This window comes from Pelophylax lessonae, assembly GCF_965119305.1.
Source record: "Pelophylax lessonae genome assembly, chromosome: 2".
NCBI classification, from domain to species: domain Eukaryota; kingdom Metazoa; phylum Chordata; class Amphibia; order Anura; family Ranidae; genus Pelophylax; species Pelophylax lessonae.
In genome coordinates this window covers 165,716,653-165,738,449 of record NC_138769.1, presented here as the reverse complement: position 1 = coordinate 165,738,449, position 21,797 = coordinate 165,716,653, and the positions used below count along the sequence as shown (strand labels likewise).

Genomic DNA, 21,797 nt, shown 5'->3' with positions numbered 1-21,797 from the left:
ATTGTGTTTAGCTGGTTAGTGGGCATGTTGGAGGAGAAAGGGAGTGGGCTGTCATTTACCACTGTGTATACACCCACATGTATGACTCTATAGTCACATGAACTATTCAGCATAGAAACTCGCTGAAAACTGAGCATGTGCAGAGCTGCCACCACAGCTGCAAAATTCCCAGCTGAATTGGGTACATGAACAGAAGGAGGAGATATAGAGCAATCAAGTTTTTTGCAGAATACAGAAAAGGAATCTCATAGTGACTGAGTGAGTATGAACAGTGTGTAATACACCATTTGATAGTTTTTTATGATGCAGGTTTAGTGACACTCTAAATGCACTATAAATACCATGGGTGTGTTTACAGTGCATTTACAGCACACTTGTTGTGTGTTTCAATAGAAGTGAATTAAGGTGGCTGGGAAGCATCAATGCCTTATTTATCCATAAAGCAATGGCCTGGCCAATCCTGTCAACACCACATCTCAAAACATAAAGACATGAAAAAATAATAAAGAGAGAGGCAGACGCTTGAGGGGACCTGTATTGCGGTGTCTGGAGTTCAGAGGCAGTGTTTAGAGGTATATTTTTAACCTATTATTGCTTCCTTTGAGAGCATAAGCAATCTGATTCTGACTCCTTTCCTCTTACCCTATATTTTGGAGACAAGCACAATTGAAATTAGGTTGTTTGTGGAAGGCTGAGCTATTTGTTTCCTCCTCTTCTCCTGCCTTGTTTGGATGCCTGCTTTGGGCAGCCCTCCCCTCGCTTTCGATGAAGATTCACTCTAACTTGATCCCTTGGTCATTGGGAGACCACCTGACCGAACGGAAGCAAGTACCTATAACTCCCTCTGAGATTACAATTCAATTTTTAACCTACTTGAAACCTCTTTACAAGCACACCTGAAGAAGCCAAAAGGCGAAACACGTCGGAGGGAGGTTCCCATCCTCTTCACATTCTGGTCTCACTGTAATATACAGCAGATTTGGAAGGGGGGGGGGGGTCCTCTTTAGTTTGTAGGTGGTGTTATCATGAGTTACCTATCATGATATGCAATATCATTCTTGGATTTGATTTTACGTTATGTGATCTACGACCAAATCTTTTTTAAACCTTTTTATATTTGTAATTGAATAAAGCAATATTTTTTATGACATAGTTGCCTATCTTACTGAAGGGGGAGGCCAACACCGTTAAGGTCCCGCTGTCTCTTATTATTTTTTCAAGCATCAATGCCTGGCGAACTCTGCAGGAAGCCTCAAAGCAAGACAATGCTAGTGCTGCAATGTGAACACCTCCATCCTCTCCCTATTTTTACAATTTTGAGTGGTGTTGATAGAGGATCAGGAAGCAGTAACAATGCGACCCAACCACCTTTTTTCACCTTTTCATATGAAAGAGCCCTACAACAGAACACAAGCAGCATGTAGACATGTACTGATCATCAAAAAGCCATAACTCAACAATACACACGTTTTTCCTTTAAATATATTTATTGGCTTGTGGCAATGACAAGTTGATATATTGTACAGGTAAGATATCATGTTTTGTTGTACTCGGCAGTAACTCAGCAATCCAGCAATGCAAGCTTTTACTTTAGATTTCCCATACTTATGCACTTAGGCACTGTATGTAATATGGGTCAGACTATAGGAGACATAAAGTATTGTAACTGATATAAAATCATTCAGATTATACACAGCCACCACTTTCTTTCCTGTCCTTTCATTCTTCCTCAGATTCTTCAAGCTCTGAAAACAAAAGAGTGAAATGAATTGTTACTATATGCACAGGTAAAGGAAAATTCTAAATAGCTAAAATGTATACCACCCTATCATGTATAGGAGTGGAAACAAGACCCTCAAATGTTTCCGTCTCATATAATTATATAATATTCATGGAAAACAAAAGAAGAAAACAGATTCTGTACATGTAACACTGGAAAAAACATTTTGTATACAAAATGAAAAATTTGCATCGCACACACACATATATATATATATATATATATATATATATATAAGCAAAGTGTATAGATGCACATTACAGTATACAGTATATACATATTAGACCATAGTGACCCTATTTTACCACTAGCTAGAATGTGTATGACAAATCATTTGAGTCAGTTCTATTGGCCATAGTGATCACGACCTGTGTTTTGTGTGGCTCACCTCCCGTATTATAATCTCTAAAAGACTGGACGTATGGAACAGTGTATTGCACATTACAAAAGTCAAATGTAATATTTTCATTCTTGTGTGTTATTTTTTATTTTTTAATCAACATACAGATGAGTGCATTCCTGTATTCATTAATACAGCGTTACATGTATTTTTTTAATGCAAGACATGTACAGTAAGTGACTGGGTAAGAGTTTAGACTGAGAGAGGGAGAAGCAGCGTATGGAGTCAGTCAGTTATGAAACAGTATTCATGCGCAAACAAGGAACATACTGATTGGAGGTGAGAGCAGAGAGAGATGAGCTCATCAGTCTGCTTTTTTTACTTTAACTGTCCAGTCACAAGCTGGGGTGGAGGGGTAGTGATGAGATCTGTAAGAGTTAATTAAAGAGGAGGTCCAGCCCCCCCCCCCCCCCATGAAAAAAATAAAAGTTAGCAATTACAAATACTGTAGCTGCTGACTTTTAATATTAGGACACTTACATGTCCAGGAATCCAGCGATGTCGGCACCCGGCCTATGTTTCCATTTTCTCTTGGGTGCTGCCACCACCATTGCCCTTAAGGGAAACCAGCAGTGAAGCCTTGCGGTTTCATAGCCAGTTCCCTACTACACGAAACATGCTGCACTTTGTGAATGGCCCGGCGGCAGGGGAGAGGAGGTGAGGGGCTGCACTTTCGGGTGATCTCCCTGCAGCGAGATCACCCGGAAGTGGGAGTGAGTAATTGTCAAAGCCAGGTACCCGTTTCCTGCCTCCCCCCCCCCCCCCAAAAGGTGCCAAATGTGGCACCGGAGGGGGCAGATAAGCGGAGCTTCCCCAAATATACATAGTACAATATACATAGTACAACAAAAAACTTTAGAATGTTAAAAAGACCACAGCACTGTGATAATCTTCTGGGCCATTTGCCACTGGTTCTTATCAGGCTAATCATTGTTTAGTGGATACTGACAGTTTCAAACGTGGTGCTTTCCTCCTGATCTCTTACCTGATCCACTCTTTGTTCTTCTCCAGGGGCTCAAGTTAAATGCTGGGATCTGAGAACAGGTCACAAAGTCCCGTGGATAGCTGTTTGCTACAAAAACATTTCGGGGGACTTGGGTGATCCCTGTGTTGTCACAAATGATTCGAGACATTGTAACTCTTTCTATTGCTGCTTTTTGAGCTGGTGTGAACTGATTGGGCTGCTCATAATAAAACCTGTATGGAAATGAGTGATCAGTAATGTAGAACCAGAAAAATACATATAATGATACAAAAAAAATGGGCATGTCATTGCAAAGTTATACTGTACAGTATATATTCACCTGTCTCCATCACGGGTTCTGCGAAATTGGTTTCCGATTAAACAAGCTAACAGTTCGCCCACTCTCGCATTAGGCAACAAAGGTTCTGCAACAGCTCCAATCCAGATGTCAATGTTTTCAGGTGTGCCATATAGCTGCATGAATTTTTCTGCCAGTGGTTGGTTTCTCAGTACCTGAGCCAGTTCTTTCACATTACTAGGTGCGCAAAGGCCACAAAATCTCCTCCATGTACTGTATCCTAATTTTAAAGGAATTTTAAAAAATGGCCATCATGAAAACAAACTACTACATAAGAAGTAAAAAGGCTAACTTAATGTAACTAAAAATGATATTTAAAATTCTATTATATTGTTAATTTATAGATTTGAGGTTTATAGTCTATTGCTGATTTCTAAATAGAACTATCAACAGTAAATATGCTAATATCATATCTTATAAACCTCCTTAATAAGAAGTACAATACATTTTTCTGAACAGTCGCCATAAATAAGATCCTAGATGGAGAATACAACAAATGACAACTATTCTCATCAACTTTTTGTGCAGAAGCTTTTTAATTTCTCATCTACCTGGTAGTCCATGATCCCTGCTTCGTTGCATGTTAATGGCCCCCAGATCAAGGCCAAGACGTTTAAAAAGCTCAAACAGGTGTTCTCGGAGCTCATCTACCAAAATTTGGTTCTGTCGGTTGAGTTTTGCCCTGTTTGCCATTAGACCACGAAGCAGTGGGTCAACACCTCCTGCAAGAAGATCACAATATACAAAGTCATAAACTTGAAATGAGTAAAGAATGAGCTGTATTTGGGGCATAAAGGTTCAAAAATAGAAATTATTTTGATATAAGGCAAGTAGACTGGTAATGTAAAATTGCATAATGCTGAAGATATTATACACAATGACAAAGAACACTAAAGAAGGTCTAAAATGGGGTTGGGGGTATCCCATGCTTTAGGGTTTCCTATTCTGGACAACCAAAATATACCTTCTCGGACAACTCTCCAGGTATTGAAGAAGGTAAGGTGCAGAGGAACTGGAGGCAGGTTTCGTGAGGTCTGATAACGATCCACCAGTCGATAAATAAATGGTTGGATCATTGTGTGGCCCATACGGAAAATCAGACTGAACACATTGGATGCTCCTGGATTTTCAGAATCATTGTAGCAACGGTAAGGAGGAACAACCCTGGACATAGAAGAGCCCAATAGCAGGGGCAACCAGTCTTTATAGTTTATTTTCTGTCAAAGAAAAACATTTTTAGAACTTTTAGAAATAAAAATAGTAGAATAATTTATATTGGTTCAAAGTTTTCAGAAATGCTAGTAATTTAGAACAGAAGATGGCAGACACTGGTGTATGTTGGTTTGATCGTCTTCCAAATGCCAGGGTGTCTGTGGTCTTTGCCAATTGTATTACAAACTTGAACTGCTAAAAGTAAACTGTAGCCTGATGCTCATGTACCTGGTGCTGGATTAGCTTATGTATATTGGCTTTTAGAGCAAAACCCGTTCCTCACCTGTGTCAAAGCCCCAATTATCTTTCTTGTTTCCTGGAAGAGTGTTTCTCCTGACCATCTTGGATTTAATCTGCGCAGCTCAGTGGCAATGCGGTTGTGTTCTCTGATGAAGATTGTGTGAAACGCGGTCAGCCCAGGCTGCTCACTGACTCGAGGATCCCCTGAAGGACACACAGAAGGTTATCATCATCATCAATGTTTCATGACTAATATATGCATTAGTGATCATAAGTTTGTAGTTAAAGACAAAAATGCATATTAGGAGGGTATCAAGCAGATATACAATCTAGCCAGCATTTTGCATAGTCCTCCTGACATATTCTCTAAATGAGATGTCTGTGGAATCACAGCCACGCCAACACCTATTACACAAGCATGCTCCCCTGTTGTCACCATCAGGAAAGCCATGAGAAAATGTTGTGCTATCTAGTTAGTGGTTTATACTTTAAGCTATTACATCAGACTCTTCTCTTCCATTGTGCCTGTATTGTAATACTATCTGTCATATAAGTTTACCCACCAGCTAAGAAACATGGGAGACCAGAGGTTTTATTCGTCTGGAGACAGAAATCTTCTTCAATCCTTGCGGTGCTGAATGGTAAGTAGACTCGCCCATTATCAGTAAACCGGTCATTTACAGCCATAAGACCAAGCTGATTTTGCCTGTTACGAAGTCTGTTGGCCAACTCATTGGTGCTGCCATACACTTGACTGGCATCGATGTAAGAAGTGAGAATATTCATCTGTTCACGTATAGGGGACTGTGGCACACTGGCTGGAGATGAACGGAATAGCGGTATGCAGTCAGTGCGATTTTTTATTCGAGGGTCATTTGGAGGGATCTGTGAAATTAAATGCATTTGATCAACCAACTTTTTCACCTATTTTTTGTTTACATATTTTTATATTCACACATACTGTATTTACACATATGTGCACTGTTCATTTTATCTGGGACAGATAAAGCATTCTGTGTATATATGGCAGGTACATAAGAGGACAAATCAACCACTTCAGCCTCAAAACAAATTGGCATTAGAATGATACAAGGGTTACAGTCCAATATTCATGAAAAAACATGCTAACTAACTGAGGGTGTGAATATGTATGCAGCCAATAAATGTCAGCTTTTATTGTTTAACAAAAATAAAATTTGTACCTTTAAATTGTTAATTAAAATGTAAAAATCCCAATTAAACCAGTTTTAATTCCATACTGGAACACTGCAAACTGTGAAAATGAATGCCTAATGCAAAGCAATGCATGTGCTGTTTGTTAGTTTAGTTATAATCTAGTAAACTGTTTCTAACTTCTTTTATCTATAAAAAATGATTTTAATGGAAAGTTACCCTCAGAGGAAAACATGGCAGCTCCCGGGCACAGCTATGATCACAATCAATGCCTCTTAGAAAGGTTGATCTTGATGGAGTCTCTGGTGCCAGATCAAGATCATGATCAATCCACTGACCCCACTGCATGAACATAAGTGATCTCTGCCTGTCTAGGGTCTGCTGGCTCTCTGGAAACCGGACAATCTCATTGGATACAGCCCTTGCCTGAAAAGCATGACAATTGAAAGTGTTAAGTCCATTATTATGCAGATAGATTTAAGCACATTTATAGAATATGTTCAATCAAAACATTTTGCCAAATTTTGGATACAGTTTGGGAGGTTTAGAACCCCAGATGGGTTTTTACTCTCCCTTCACTTTCTGTCCTATTGATACGGTTTACCAGTCAGGAAGTGAGGGGAACTCTCTAACAGTAACACAGATGTTGAATCTGAGGGTTTTCACATCTTTGCCACATAATTTTATAATACACTATTTATAAAAAAAAAATAGAGTAGAGCAAGTAGTCACCAGAGGCAAAACAAAGCCATTGATCCTTTTACTTTCTGTCCATCCTTGAGGTAGGGATCTCCCATCTTCATACTGGGCTCTTAGCAATCGCATATAGGGTCTGTTGGAAACGCCAAAGTTGGGAAATCTCCTAAAAAACAAAAGGCCAATATTATCATTCTGTTTATTTGTATATAATTCCCAACAATGAATTTCTCTTTCTTGCTCCCTTTTGGTCTGGTAAAAGTACCATTAAAAACGTTTTGTTATATCTGCTTGATAAAAGCAAAAACTACCTCTTGTTCTGATGGGAGTAAAGGTGTGTACACACAGATCAAAATGTGGCCAGTTCAGCAGGGAATGGCCTGAATTTCAATCTGTATGTGGAAAACCCTGTATGACAGAAGTCCATCAGTAGATTGACCTCTGTGGAAAGACCACATTGGGAAACTTTCATTGATCAGCACCTGCAGCCAATCGGCTGCAGCTACTAATCAGTGTATTCTGACAACAGAGAGTCTCCAATGTCAGAATACAATATCACAGCAGGGAGGATTTTTCTGTTCACCTTGCTGGTGTGGATAAGGGAATCCGTTCATTTTTTTCTTTTAGTACGCTGATTGAGCAAAAAAAAAAAAAAAAAAAAAAAACAAAGCCTATATACCCAGCATTACTTGTGAAAACTGTCTGTACTCTTTACTTATGCTGCAGTCTTATCAGTTACATTGTTCCCAGTTATCTCTGTGGACTAGAAAACAACTTCCCCTATTTTATGAAGAAAAAGAGAGGGTTGTGTTATGTAGTCCTATCCTATCCTATGCTGCTCCTCCAAAGATACAGTGCAGTAAGTGAGAAATGTCACTATAGGATAGGAAGTGTGTTCACCAGGCAAAAATATAGGGAAACACCTAAAAGAAAAAAAAATGTAGCCACTAGGACTGATAGGCTGCAATATATTACAGTTTTTGTTTTTTTTTATACATGTAAATGCACAGTATTAACATTTACTGGACCAACACAGAATAAGCTTAAAGTGGAACTTCACTCTCTATTAACATGGACCATTTCTAATCCTTACGCTGTTAGCATTAGTAAATAGATAGGAAAGTACATCATATTTACTTGTTTTGCATTTCTTCAGTTACTTCCTGGTTTCCATGTTTCAGCAAATTATGTCATACATCCCAAGAGTCTTGAAGAGGGGAGGGAGGGTTCTCAGTTCAGCCAATGCCTGAGACGCGGATTCCAGGAAGTAAATGATACATGAATCATCTGCCCTTACTCAAGATGGCCACGACCAGAAATTCAAGGGGGCATTTTTGGAAATTATTTCTCAGCACAAAAAAGCATGGAGACATGGATGGATGGGGGAGTATATTTTAAATCCTAAAAATAAATTAAATTGTTTTTTTTTGGTTTGTGGTGCCCAGATGCAGCGCAGTTCCTCTTTAAATATAGCATATAGAAGGCTGTCGCATGCCAACAATGTCAAACAACCTTCTGAACTTATATTTATTTTATTTTTCTTTATTGATAGACAAATCATGTGTAAACCATACCAAAACCTCATTAATGTACATACCTAGAGGGCAAAGATATGGCATTCCTAGCCTCAGGTGACAAAATAATTGTCACATTCAGAAAAATGGTATACATGACTAAGTCCATATTAAAGTAATTGTATTCACATATCAGTGATGCTACAATTATTCAGTAGCTAGTAGTAACAATTATAAAAAAGTAAAAAAAAAAAAAAAATAAAACATCAAGCTTTATACTCAAAGCCTGAACATGTAGTAATACTTTGTCGGTTGGGTAGGACTGCCATAAAAGCTCATTTTCTTTCTCCCACCTGTTGTTGCATTCTCCAGTAAAGGTGCGGTATTGACCGTTTGCACAATTCTTTGGAAGAAGCAGAAAAGCATAGCCAGAAGCCTTGTGTAACATGTCCAGCTGATTTACTGTCAGCAAGTCTAGTGGATAAAAAAATGATTTTAGTTATCAAAGCACCTAAATCTTTTAGATTTCAGTAATTCCAAACAAACTATTGAAATCCAGTTGCACAACCAAGACATACTAATCAACTCTCCATGTAACAATGTACATTTTTAAAGCTACCTGAAATATTGAAGGGTCTGCTGTAAATACTCTGTAACCTCTCCGTCAGAAGGTCATAGGTGGTCTCTATGTAGTCAGCAGCTCGGATGTGATTTCTGCTTGAGGCCACGGGCTGCTTAAAGAATGACATGACCTCAGAAGGGGTTATAGATCCGCTTCTCAGTCTCTCTTTAAGTCTGAAATGATAAAATGTGCATGTTATTATTGCCAAAGGTTTCCTGGTTCATTCAGCAGAACCTTTAATGAAATGCCCCCCCCCCCCCAGATCTATTCGCAACCCAAGCAAAGTCCTGAGTAATTGTACACAAATAAGTATGAAATACGCCATGGATAAGACGGCTGAATTATCAAGAAAAAGTCTACTAAGACTTCTCTTATTAAAGTCTTAAGATTACTAGCTAAACATGCCTAATTAATGAATGCTACGTTTTAGAACAAATTGTCTGCCCTTAGCTCCGGTTCACACTGCTGTGACTTGGGACACATAGAAAAGTCGCATGACAAGTGAAAACACATTTATTTCAAAGACAAGCCATTCCAATCAATGCAACTCACAGCAACTTTTAAAAAGGTTCCTGCCTTACTTTGATGTGACTTAGAGTCCCATAGACTATAGTGTCGCATGAAAGCCACAAGCAAGTTGCACTGCATAGTCGCACTGGAAAGCAGGCGACGATGGGGTCCCTGCAGTGTGAACCAAGGCTTAGTGCTGATGTTTTCATCTAAAAATAATTATACTTTTATGGAAAGTAGAGTAAATTCTTTCTGCTGCCTTTCAGAGATGGAGGTGAGATGCCCATCATGCTTTATGATGGGTGTGCCCTTAACAATAAGTCAATGTTAAAATCAGTTGCAACTGTCCCAAAAGAAATTTCTAAAAATCATAGTATACGCCAATAGGGAATTTTAGGTAAGGTGATAGATCTGTTAAAAAATACATTTCCAAAAGTTGCAGTGGTGAAGAGGGAACTTACACTTGGCGGGTATGTTTGTAGGCTGCATCCACAAGTTTCTTTGCATGCTGGAGTGAATCAAGGATAACATTGTTGTCTAACTCTTCCACTCCATCTAGAATGATGAGACAGAGTCATACATGTAACCATATAGAAGGCATGGTATTACTGGATTAGTGCATATTAGCAACCAAACAGAAGTTGCCTTTAACTGCTCAAATTAGTCTAAACTGACATAAGGGGGAGCAGCTCAGATCCTCCTCCTCTAGGGTCCCTCTTCGGCTCTCCTGGCTCTTTCCTCCCCTCCTGCTGAGTGCCCCCACAGCAAGCAGCTTGTTATGGGGGCACCCGAGCCAAGTTGCAGCTCCATGTATCAATTCAAACAGAGAGCTGCCATTCGGCCCCAATCTCTTTCTCTCCTGATTGGCTACCTAAGTTTAATTGACAGCAGCGGGAGCCAATGGCGCCGCTTCTGTGTCTCAGCCAATCAGGAGAGAGAGTCCCGGATGGCTGAGGCACTGGTAGACATCGCTGAATAGAGAGGGGGCTCAGGTAAGTATTAGGGGGGCTAAGGAGAGCTGCGGCACACAGAAGGCTTTTTTTCTTAATGCATAGAATGCGTTAAGATAAAACACCTTCTGACTTTACAGCTCCTATTAGTTTCTTAATTTAAACTGATTAGCTATCATGCACAGCTGCACCAGATTTAGTAAATCCACCCAAAGATGACATATCATTAAATCATTTTAATACAGTAGATATCGTTTTTTTTTTTTTTTTTTTACAGATAGAACAGTAAGGAATGTCTAAGTCCTGGTTCACACTGCCACAACTTGTCAGGAGACAAGTCGGGCTCCATTCTGTGCAATGGAACTCAAGTCGTTCCGACTTAGAAAAAGGTTCCTGCACTACTTGGGGGCGACTTCGGAGCGGCTTGCATTGACTTCTACTTTGAGTCGCCCCAGTGTGAACTGGCTCTAAAAGCCTGTCATTTTTCTGTTTTTTCTCATTGCGAATTCCCTTCGCTTCCTATACCAGAGACACAACAGAAGTGACAGAGAATCTCTCCAAAGTAAAAGAAATTTCCCTTACAGACAGAACAGATGTCACATTGGTATAAATTCCTTTCACCTCCCTCTGCTGACAATTAGAAATGCAGAGAGGGTGAATTTCCCAAGCAATAAAACCTGTCAGAGGTTGTAATCCATCCTCACTCTATCAAAAGCTAAGATAAAAACTACTGGCTTCTAATATACTTGAATTGCTATATTTTACTGCATTTGACCTATAATTGTTATATATTTTCTTATAAATAGATAACCCTAGAAGCACATTATCGCTGCTTTTCTGAATCTGATTATCAGAGTAAACAAAACATAATAAAGAACTAACACAATACGTACATTTCTTAGTACATACTTATCTCCAACAGCTATTTGCCAATTCTTAGTTTTTTTCCTCATATTGTATCACAAAGGAAGTAAACTCACAAAGTAACTTTGATCTTATGTTATCTAAGTATATGATTTCCATTTTAGTATAAAAAAATAAGTAAAAAAGCACTGTAAATGTAAAGTTTTATTTTTAATGAATCACCAAATATTTTAATAAAGTTGATATCCTATCCAAATGCAAATTTTGCACTTAAAATAATAATACATGGTATAAATGATGCTAAATCTAAAAGACAAGCTACATCTTTCAAAATTTCTAGACAATTGAAATATCATGTCATTTGATTTCTAGCTTTAAAATACTGTTTCTATAAGGGGTCGGTCTACAGAAACCTGATCATTTAGGTTTTGGAGGACATTAAAGAACTTTTAAATCATCCAGTGATTTTCTGTACCCTTCAAGCAAGTTACCTAAATATCCACGACTGCTGCAGCCATGACACTATTTCCGCTGCTCTCTGTTGAATGATCATTTGTTTTACATGACTGAATATAGTATAGCAGGATGAATGAGGATCTCTGCTGGGGAAGGTGTTAAAACTGGGAAGTGTGATGAAATTATCCACTGGAGTGCTCCAGACAGATAGTACAGCCAATGGTTAATACTGCCCTATTGTATTTCTAAACCAAACATTTGTGTTTAAATATTCATTAATTAAAGATCTAGACATACCGGAAATATAAACAAATCATATATAAAGAAGAATCAACAATGCAATCATCTATTAATTCAAAAAAATTGGATAGCATTAAAGGAAATTTGGCAAAAATATTATGACTTCCATTGCTAACCTTCCGAAAATGCTGATTGCTTGTTTGTCATGCTGATCCTTTGACTGCAATATTTACTGAAACATTATTTTGGATATAGCATGTAGTTAGAATATTCGACTGGAATGCGACTAACTACTACAGGCTATACCATTATCTGGTGAAGTCTGAACTCCTGATCTACATACTTGTTAGGGTCTCAGAAAGTATTAAAATACTTGGGTCAACATTAGTGCCAGGCAACCAGCATTTTCAAAAGGAGGGTGGGTTTGCTTTAAGAAGACAAAAAAACACATTAACTTAAATGGACCAGATCAGTAAATATACAACTATACCTATGAATACTTTGTTCTACAGCGGCCAGGGTATGCCAATGACCATTTAAACATTTTTACTGCATATTCACCTTGGTATTTCCTATACTGTTTGTTTTTAAAAAAAAATGTGATATCTAAAGTGATACATAAGAAATTCAACCTAAATAAGACATACAACAATAATGGTTTACCGTAATAAGATGCTGTGCCAATCTGCACCAGTCCGAGGACCAGAAGAAAAGAAATACTGGCATGCAGGGGAGCCATATTTCAGCTCCTAAAAGAAATTATTTTTGTATAAGTGAACTTTGTTTAAGGTTAATAGTGACTGATCAGACAAAGGTGATCAGCCTGGCAGCTACTGAATTATATATGTGTAGTGGTGTCTTACCTTCTGTGTCCTGGATGTACAGTCCTTGCAGTGGTCCTCAGTATTTAAGTAGAACAACACTATGGGGGGGAGTGAATGGGGATGTCACAACAAGAAAGGTTGCACTAAGACAGCTTATTAGGTAATGTACTTTGAGATAGTGATTGCAGAATGCTCTGAATTAGGAAGTTTTACATAATGAACATTGTATGCTAAAAACAAGCTGCTTTACTGAAAAATTATACAAAGTTGTGTTTGTAAAAATCTTTAAAGTGGTATTAAACCCAAAAACAAAAATGTAGTATAGTGCAGATTTCAATCTATAATGTGATGGCTTTATTTGTTCTTTTTTGTTAGGCTCTTTTTCTGGAGTACCTGGAGGAAACCCACACAGGCACAGGAAGAACATACACAATTGAGAATAGTGATCTATAGAGATGATCCGCACAACTGATGTTGCACTAAAATCTTGCTTTTATTCATAAAACCACAATGTACAAAACACAGGTACAGTCAGCAGTTGACGTGTTTCAGCCTTCAAGGCCTTAATCATAATTACAATAAGACAAGAAACTTTGAACATGCACAATATATTATTTTTTTGGGGAGGTTTGATACCGCTTTATTATGAGCTTCCTATTTTATGATTGAAAGGTACTGTATGCCTGAAGATGTTTTTTTCTAAGATGTAAGATGGATCTTGGGTTGAGCATTATCAATATTTACTCATATAAAGCCAAGGGGCATTTTCATATTCAAGAAACACATGCCTGCTGAACTGTAGCACAGTCCTAAGCATACAGGTATGTACATAGAGGTGTTCAATGCAGTGCTGCCTCTCAAGTAAGACAGAGAAGCTGCCTGGGTGCAAAGTTATAAAACATAAATGTAAGCCTTTAAAAAAGGCACTTACGGTACTTACAGATAAAATAATAAGTAATGTTTTTTTTTTTTGTAAATGATGGTTCACCACCATCATAACCAACCCTTATGAAATAAAACCACTTATTTTTTCATCTATAATAGTCATAGGAGTGCTTCTTTCTTTATCCACTTGACTGCAGTAGTTGCAGTGAGTGCTATACTGCAGAGGTAGTCCACGGACTTCAGTCCAATCCACTGTGTAGCTGTTGCCTATCTTTATTTCTAGCAGTTTTGCACTGACTGCAGTAGTTGCAGTGAGTGCCATACTGCAGAGGTAGTCCACTGACTCCAGACCAATCCACTGTGTAGCTGTTGTGTTGCCTAGCTTTTTTCTAGCAGTTTTGCACTGACTGCACTGCAGTAGTGATTTAAAATTATTGCAGTGAGTGAGTGCACTACCGCAGCAGTTTATTATGCATTAATGCACAATCAGAATGTGGTGAAATGAAATGTCCCTGCAATTGACGTTTTCCTATCAGTTCTCATGCAGTTAGGGTGTGAAGAACGAGACCTTAATGTTAACAATGGTAATAAATAAAGTTTTACATGTTCAGTAACAGATTTGTGTCGAAATTTGTGTTTATTTTGCAAACTTTTAAATGTACAAAAATATTGGCCAATATCGGCCGATAACGATATGCGATAGCCAAAATATCGGTATCGGCAACGAAAAACCGATATCGGTCGATCACTAGTATCTGTTTAGTGGAGATAACATCATCTTTCACATTATACAAAAAATTGGGCCAATTTAAGTGTTTTGTTTTTTCTTTAATTCTTTAAAGTGTATTTTTTCCCCAAAAATTGCATTTGAAAGACCACTGCGCAAAAACAGTGTGACATAAAATATTGCAACAACGATAAAAAGATAATTTTATTCTGTGATCTCTGCTAAATATATATATATATATATATATATATATATATATATAATGTTTGGGAGTTCTTGTAAACCACAAATGTCAGAAAAAATTATATTTATCTCCTATTGTTGTAATGTAATGTAGGAATGTAGGAATATCTGAAGAGCTGAAGGTAATACTCCTGTACAGGAGGAGAATTACAGAGAAAGGAGTTTAGGTTAGAATTTTCAACCATTATTAAAAAACGTAAAAAACATAATAAACTTAGAAAGAAGTAGAGGTAGTCAAAAAAGGAGATGATACAAGGAAGATAAGAGGGGGGAAGGGGGGGGGGGGTGGGTTGGGTTGTTTTGCGGAATCAAGAGAGTGTTCAGTGTCTGGGCAACCAACTGAGACTGAAAATTGTCATGTAAGGGATGAGGAATTGTGCCTCACACTAAGTATTAGTATTGGTGCCAGTTTGCACAGTAATAACTCCTAGTATTGGGGTCAGTTTACGCACTAATAACCCTAGTATTGGTGCCAGTTTACACAGTAATAACCACTAGTATTGGTGCCAGTTTACACAGTAAAAAAACCTATTATTGGTGCCAGTTTAAGCAGTAATAAAGCCTAGAATTGGTACCAGTTTACGCAGTAATAAAGCCTAGTATTGGTGCTAGTTTACGCAGTAATAAAGCCTAGTATTTGTGCCAGTTTATGCAAAAATAAAGTCTAGTATTGATGCCAGTTTATGCAGTGATAAACCCTAATGTTGATGCCAGTTTATGCAGTAATAATCCCTAGTATTAATGCCAGTTTACACAGTAATAACCCCTAGTATTGGTGCCAGTTTATGCAGTAATAAAGCCTAGTATTGGTGCTAGTTTACACAGTAATAAAGCCTAGTATTGATGCCAGTTTACGCAGTAATACAGCCTAGTATTGGTGGCAGTTTATGCTATAATAACCCCTTGAACTGGTGCCAGTTTACGCAGTAATAAAGCCTGATGTTGGTGCCAGTTTAGGCAGTAATAAAGCCTAGTAATAAAGTCTAGTATTGATGCCATGTTCTCAGCGGGCAGTATTGGTTCCAGTTTACACAGTAATAAAACCTATTATTGGTGCCAGTTTAAGCAGTAATAAAGCCTAGAATTGGTACCAGTTTACGCAGTAATAAAGCCTAGTATTGGTGTCAGTTTACACAGTAAGAACCCCTAGTATTGGTGCCAGTTTACACAATATTAACCCCTAGTATTGGTGCTAGTTTACACAGTAATAAAACCTAGTATTGGTGCTAGTTTACGCAGTAATAAAGCCTAGTATTGGTGCCAGTTTATGCAAAAATAAAGTCTAGTATTGATGCCAGTTTATGCAGTAATAAACCCTAATGTTGATGCCAGTTTATGCAGTAATAATCCCTAGTATTAATGCCAGTTTACACAGTAATAACCCCTAGTATTGGTACCAGTTTACACAGTAATAAAGCCTAGTATTGGTGCCAGTTTACACAGTAAGAAAGCCTAGTATTGATTCCAGTTTACGCGGTAATAAAGCCTGGTGTTGGTGCCAGTTTAGGCAGTAATAAAGCCTAGTAATAAAGTCCAGTATTGATGCCATGTTCTCAGCGGGGAGGAGGTAGAGAAGAATAGTGAGACCTGCCAACCACAGTGAGAAAAAGTGTTAAGGCCAGCTGCAACAGTGGCGGTAGTCTTAACAAGTTTATCAACTTCATGGGAGATCTTTATGATTTCCCCGCGGGTCTCATGATGCGCTTCAGTACAGCACACCTTTCCACATGATGGCTAAACTAAGGGGGCAAGCTGCTACAGCGAACCTCTTCATCCGGGACTCATGCCCCTACAGCAGGGGTGCCCAATGTTTTGAAGAGCGAGGGCCACAATGAGCGGAGCAGGCAGAAGACAGGTCCGTGTCCACTAAGCATATGCAGAGCAGACATGGACACAGCCTGCTGTACTCTATTGGCCCTCCAATCTGCCCAGACAGAAGGGGATGGATTCCCTTCTGTTGTTTTAAGTGGATCAGATTGGAGATAGGCGGGTGTAAATGGACACAAGTCCGTCTTACATCTGCTGCTCTATAGAGGTAAATGGAGGGTCTGATTAGGTTCACCTGAAAAACAGACAGGCGGGCCCAATAAGACCGATCAAGTGAAAGGTGCCTAAGGCTGCTTTCACACAGATGCACTGTGGTTTACTTTCTCCTTTACCTACCTTGCAGTACTGCTGGCTGGTACTGCTGGTGGGTACTGCTGACATGTACTGCTGGTGGTTACTTCTGAAGGGTACTGCTAGCCGGTACTGTTGACAGGTACTGCTGGCTGGTACTGCTGGCTAGTACTGCTGGCGGGTACAGCTGGCTAGAACTGCTGGTGGGTACTGCTGACTGGTACTGTAGTTGGGTACTGCTGGTTGATACTGCTGGTGGGTACTGCTAGCTGGTACTGCTGGTGAGTAGGGATGGCCTTGCGGTTCGCGGCGAACTTTGCTTGTTCGCAGCCCGCCGATTTTGCAAACACATGGCGTTGTTTGCGGCGGCCATATTAGTTTACATTGGGGAGAACTTTGACCCATGACACAGCCATCAGGTGCAGCACATGGACATACCCCCTACCCTATAAATAGACCAGAGCTGGCGGCACTTTTCACATTCTGCTTTTTGTCAGTGTAGGGAGAGGTCTGCTGTGTGCACCAGAGACAGATCGTCAGTGACACAAATCGCTCTGTTAAGGTCCACAAAAGTCCTTTTAAGGGCTGGTATTTGGTATAGGTCTACAATCTATTTTGGCAGTGTAGGGAGAGGTCTGCTGTGTGCACCAGGGACAGATTCGTCAGTGACACAAATCGCTCTGTTAAGGTCCACAAAAGTCATTTTAAGGACTGGTATTAGTTATAGGTGTGCAGTGCACTGTATAGGGGTGTAATCCACTTATAATATACTTTGTAATATAGAAAGCATATTATAGTGGATTTGTATTGTGCACTGCGCAGCATTGTGACTGGTGTGTTGAGCGTTTCTGCAGCAATATTACAAACAGTGACAAAAGCACTTTTAAAGTATTATAACTGGTGTGATAGACCAGTGGCCCCCCAAAACCACATATTGAAGTGGGGTGTTATCTGAGTATACTTGTATAAGTGTATTTGGGTCCTGCAACAATATTGCCTCTTTTGCTGCGTTTACTCTGCTACACACAGTGCCAAACTCACTGGCCAATTTTTTGTACAACTGGTGTGATAGACCAGTGGCCCCCCAATACCACATATTGAAGTGGGGTGTTATCCGAATATACTTTTATAAGTGTATTTGTGTCCTGCAACAATATTGCCTCTTTTGTTGCGTTTACTCTGCTGCACACAGTGCCAAACTCACTGACCAATTTTATGTACAATTGGTGTGATAGACCAGTGGCCCCCCAATACCACATATTGAAGTGGGGTGTTATCTGAGTATACTTTTATAAGTGTATTTGTGTCCTGCAAAAATATTGCCTCTTTTGCTGCATTAACTCTGCTACACACAGTGCCAAACTCAATGGCCAATTTTTTGTACAACTGGAGTGATAGACCAGTGGCCCCCCGATACCACATATTGAAGCGGGGTGTTATCTGAGTATACTTGTATAAGTGTATTTGGGTCCTGCAACAATATTGCCTCTTTTGCTGCATAAACTCTGCTACACACAGTGCCAAACTCACTGGTCAATTTTTTGTACAACTGGTGTGATAAACCAGTGGCCCCCCAATACCACATATTGAAGTGGGGTGTTATTTAAAAGTATGCTTTTCTAAGAGTGTATTTTAGTCCTGCAAAAAATTGGCCTCTTTTGCTGCGTTAACTGCTCTACACACAGTGACAACAGTTAAGGCCAATTATTTGTAGAACTGGTGTGATAAACCTGTGGCCCCCCAATACCACATATTGAAGTGGGGTGTTATCTGAGTATACTTGTATAAGTGTATTTGTGTCCTGCAACAATATTGCCCTATTTTGCTGCATTAACTCTGCTACACACAGTGCCAAACTCACTGGCCAATTTTTTGTACAACTGGTGTGATAGACCAGTGGCCCCCCGATACCACATATTGAAGTGGGGTATTATCTGAGTATACTTGTATAAGTGTATTTGTGTCCTGCAACAATATTGCCCTATTTTGCTGCATTAACTCTGCTACACAGTGCCAAACTCACTGGCCAATTTTCTGTACAACTGCTGTGATAAACCAGTGGCCCTCCAATACCACATATTGAAGTGGGGTGTTATTTAACTAGTATACTTTTCGAAGAGTGTATTTTAGTCCTGCTAAAATGTGGCCTCTTTTGCTGCATTACCTGTGCTACACACAGTGACAACAGTTACTGGCCAATTATTTGTAGAACTGGTGTGATAAACCTGTGGCCCCCCAATACCCCAGATTGAAGTGGGGTGTTATCTGAGTATACTTTTATAAGTGTATTTGTGTCCTGCAACAATATTGCCTCTTTTGCTGCGTTTACTCTGATACACACAGTGCCAAACTCACTGGCCAATTTTTTGTACAACCGGTGTGATAGGTGTGATAGATCAGTGGCCCCCCAATACCACATATTGAAGTGGGGTGTTATCTGAGTATACTTGTATAAGTGTATTTGGGTCCTGCAACAATATTGCCTCTTTTGCTGCATTAACTCTGCTACACACGGTGCCAAACTCACTGGCCATTTTTTTGTACAACTGGTGTGATAAACCAGTGGCCCCCCAATACCACATATTGAAGTGGGGTGTTAGCTGAGTATACTTTTATAAGTGTATCTGTGTCCTGCAACAATATTGCCTCTTTTGCTGTGTTTACTCTGCTACACACAGTGCCAAACTCACTGGCCAATTTTTTGTACAACTGGTGTGATAAACCAGTGACCCCCAATACCACATATTGAAGTGGGGTGTTATCTGAGTATACTTGTATTAGTGTATTTGTGTCTTCCAACAATTTTGCCTCTTTTGCTGCATTAACTCTGCTACACAGAGTGCCAAACTCACTGGCCAATTTTTTTTACAACTGGTGTGATAGACCAGTGCCCCCCCCCCCCAATACCACATATTGAAGTGGGGTGTTATTTAACAGTATACTTTTCTAAGAGTGTATTTTAGTCCTGCAAAAATTTGGCCTCTTTTGCTGCGTTAACTGTGCTACACACAGTGACAACAGTTACTGGTCAATTATTTGTAGAACAGGTGTGATAAACCATTTGCCCCCCAATACCACAGATTGAAGTGGGGTGTTATATACCTTGTTCCACATATACTGCACTTCTCTAGACACTTTTTTCACAGGGTAATTTAAAAAATGAGAGGCAGAGTAAGAGGCAGGCCCTTACGCAGAAGTGGTAGGGGTAGGGCAGGAGCAGTAGGCCGGAGCCAAAGTGTGAAGTTTCAGAAGGTGTGTTTGATTATGTCAAAGGACGCACCAGACTTAGTTGAGTGGCTCACTCAGCCTTCCTCTTCTGCACCCTCCTCATCCTGTCTATGTGCACCTCCAAAGACACCTCCACCAACACCACCACCATATACCCTCTGCTTGAGTCACTGAAATTATTTTCCGATCCATCACAAGAAATTTAAATGCGCAGCCATTGTTGGCATCGAATCAGGAAGAGGAGGTAGCAACAGCCGCCACTCAGCAGTCTGACGACAGTACCCAGATCAGCCCAAGGAAGTTGGTCCCCGCTGTTGCTGCCTACTTCAAAATCTCGAATGTTAGTGGTGGGGAAGGTGACGTGGATGATGACGTGTCTATGGACGTCACGTGGTTGCCCACAAGAGAGGAAGAGGAGGGGAGTTCAGAGGGAGAGACGGACCAGCAGATAGGGAGGAGAAGCAGGCGGAACTTGCATTGCACAGGAGGGACAAAGCAGACTGCAAATGTATCAGAAGCGAGCCATCAACCATGTACGGTCACATCTGGTGCTCCCAGGACGCCGGCACATGGCTCCGCAGTGTGGGCTTTTTTTAATGTGTCCGCTGCTGACAACAGTGTTGCCATCTGCAGTCTTTGCAGTCAACACATAAGTCGCGGTAAGCTCAACACTCACCTAGGGAGGACCGCCTTAAGGCGGCACCTGAACTGCCATCACCGAGCCCAGTGGGAGCAACGCTGTCAGAACCCTCAAAGCCACACTCCAGGCTCTCACCGTCCAGCCTCTTCTCCTTCTCCTCTCTCCTCACAATTGTCCTCCACTCCACCTTCCATCATGCGTTGTTCTGGAAAAAGGCAGGCTTCTGTGGCCCAAATGTTGGAGCGTAAAAAAATGATGACGCCGGATAACCCTCTTGCCCAACGGTTGACTGCTGGCTTGTCGGAACTGATAGCCCACCAACTACTGCCATATCAACTGGTGGACTCGGAGGCCTTTCGGAAATTTGTGGCCATTGGAACACCACAATGGAATGTCCCAGGCAGGAAATATTTCTCGCAGAAGGGCATTCCAGAGCTGTATGGCCATGTTCAGCGGCAAGTGAATGTATCTCTGGCACACAGTGTCAGTGCCAAGATAAATCTGACCACAGACACATGGTCTAGCAAACAAGGGCAGGGAAGGTATATCACTTTTACTGCCCACTGGGTGAACCTTCTGACGGGCGTCAAGCATGTAAACTGTGGCACCCGTGTAGACTTGGTTTTACCGCCACGGATTGCATGCAGGCCTGCCTCTTCTTCTCCTCCTCCTACTCCATCCTCCCTCTCCTCCTCTGCTGACTCCCCCTTTTCTGCTGCTACGTCTCTTCCGCTGCGCCACCCAAGATCCCCAGAACCTTTTCCACATGCCAGGTGAGACGTTGCCATGCTGTGCTGCGTCTGTTGTGCCTGGAAGCCAAGAGCCACACTGGTCCTGCACTCCTTTCAGCTTTGCGTTCACAGGCAGATCAGTGACTGACACCGCTCAATTTGACAGTTGGTAAAGTGGTGTGCGACAATGGTGCCAATCTGCTGAGCACGCTGAAACAGGGCAAAATAACACACGTGCCATACATGGCACACGTCCTGAACATGTCGTGCAGTGATTTGTTGCAAAATACCCTGGGGTCCAGGACGTCTTGAGGCAGGCCAGGAAAATCTCGGGCCATTTCAGAAGATCTTACACAGCCATGGCTCGCCTTGCTGACATTCAGCAGCGACACAACCTGCCTGTCAGGCGTCTTATTTGTGAC

General features: G+C 40.4%; 1 protein-coding gene across 1 annotated transcript in view; it reads right to left on the bottom strand.

The window, feature by feature from the left end:
- Nucleotides 1-1,467: 1,467 nt before the first annotated feature.
- The window catches only part of LOC309548005 (uncharacterized protein), a 128,917-nt gene continuing 108,587 nt past the window's right edge, over nt 1,468-21,797 (bottom strand). Inside the window, exons 13-25 of the mRNA XM_082247989.1 lie at nt 12,643-12,720; nt 9,931-10,024; nt 8,957-9,132; nt 8,691-8,811; nt 6,860-6,989; nt 6,347-6,553; nt 5,518-5,839; nt 4,998-5,158; nt 4,467-4,719; nt 4,054-4,224; nt 3,485-3,722; nt 3,166-3,377; nt 1,468-1,745 (exon numbers count right to left, since the gene is read on the bottom strand). Coding sequence (XP_082104115.1) covers nt 1,720-1,745; nt 3,166-3,377; nt 3,485-3,722; nt 4,054-4,224; nt 4,467-4,719; nt 4,998-5,158; nt 5,518-5,839; nt 6,347-6,553; nt 6,860-6,989; nt 8,691-8,811; nt 8,957-9,132; nt 9,931-10,024; nt 12,643-12,720 — 2,189 coding nt within the window. The 3' untranslated portion in view covers nt 1,468-1,719. The remainder of the gene's footprint in view (nt 1,746-3,165; nt 3,378-3,484; nt 3,723-4,053; nt 4,225-4,466; nt 4,720-4,997; nt 5,159-5,517; nt 5,840-6,346; nt 6,554-6,859; nt 6,990-8,690; nt 8,812-8,956; nt 9,133-9,930; nt 10,025-12,642; nt 12,721-21,797) is intronic.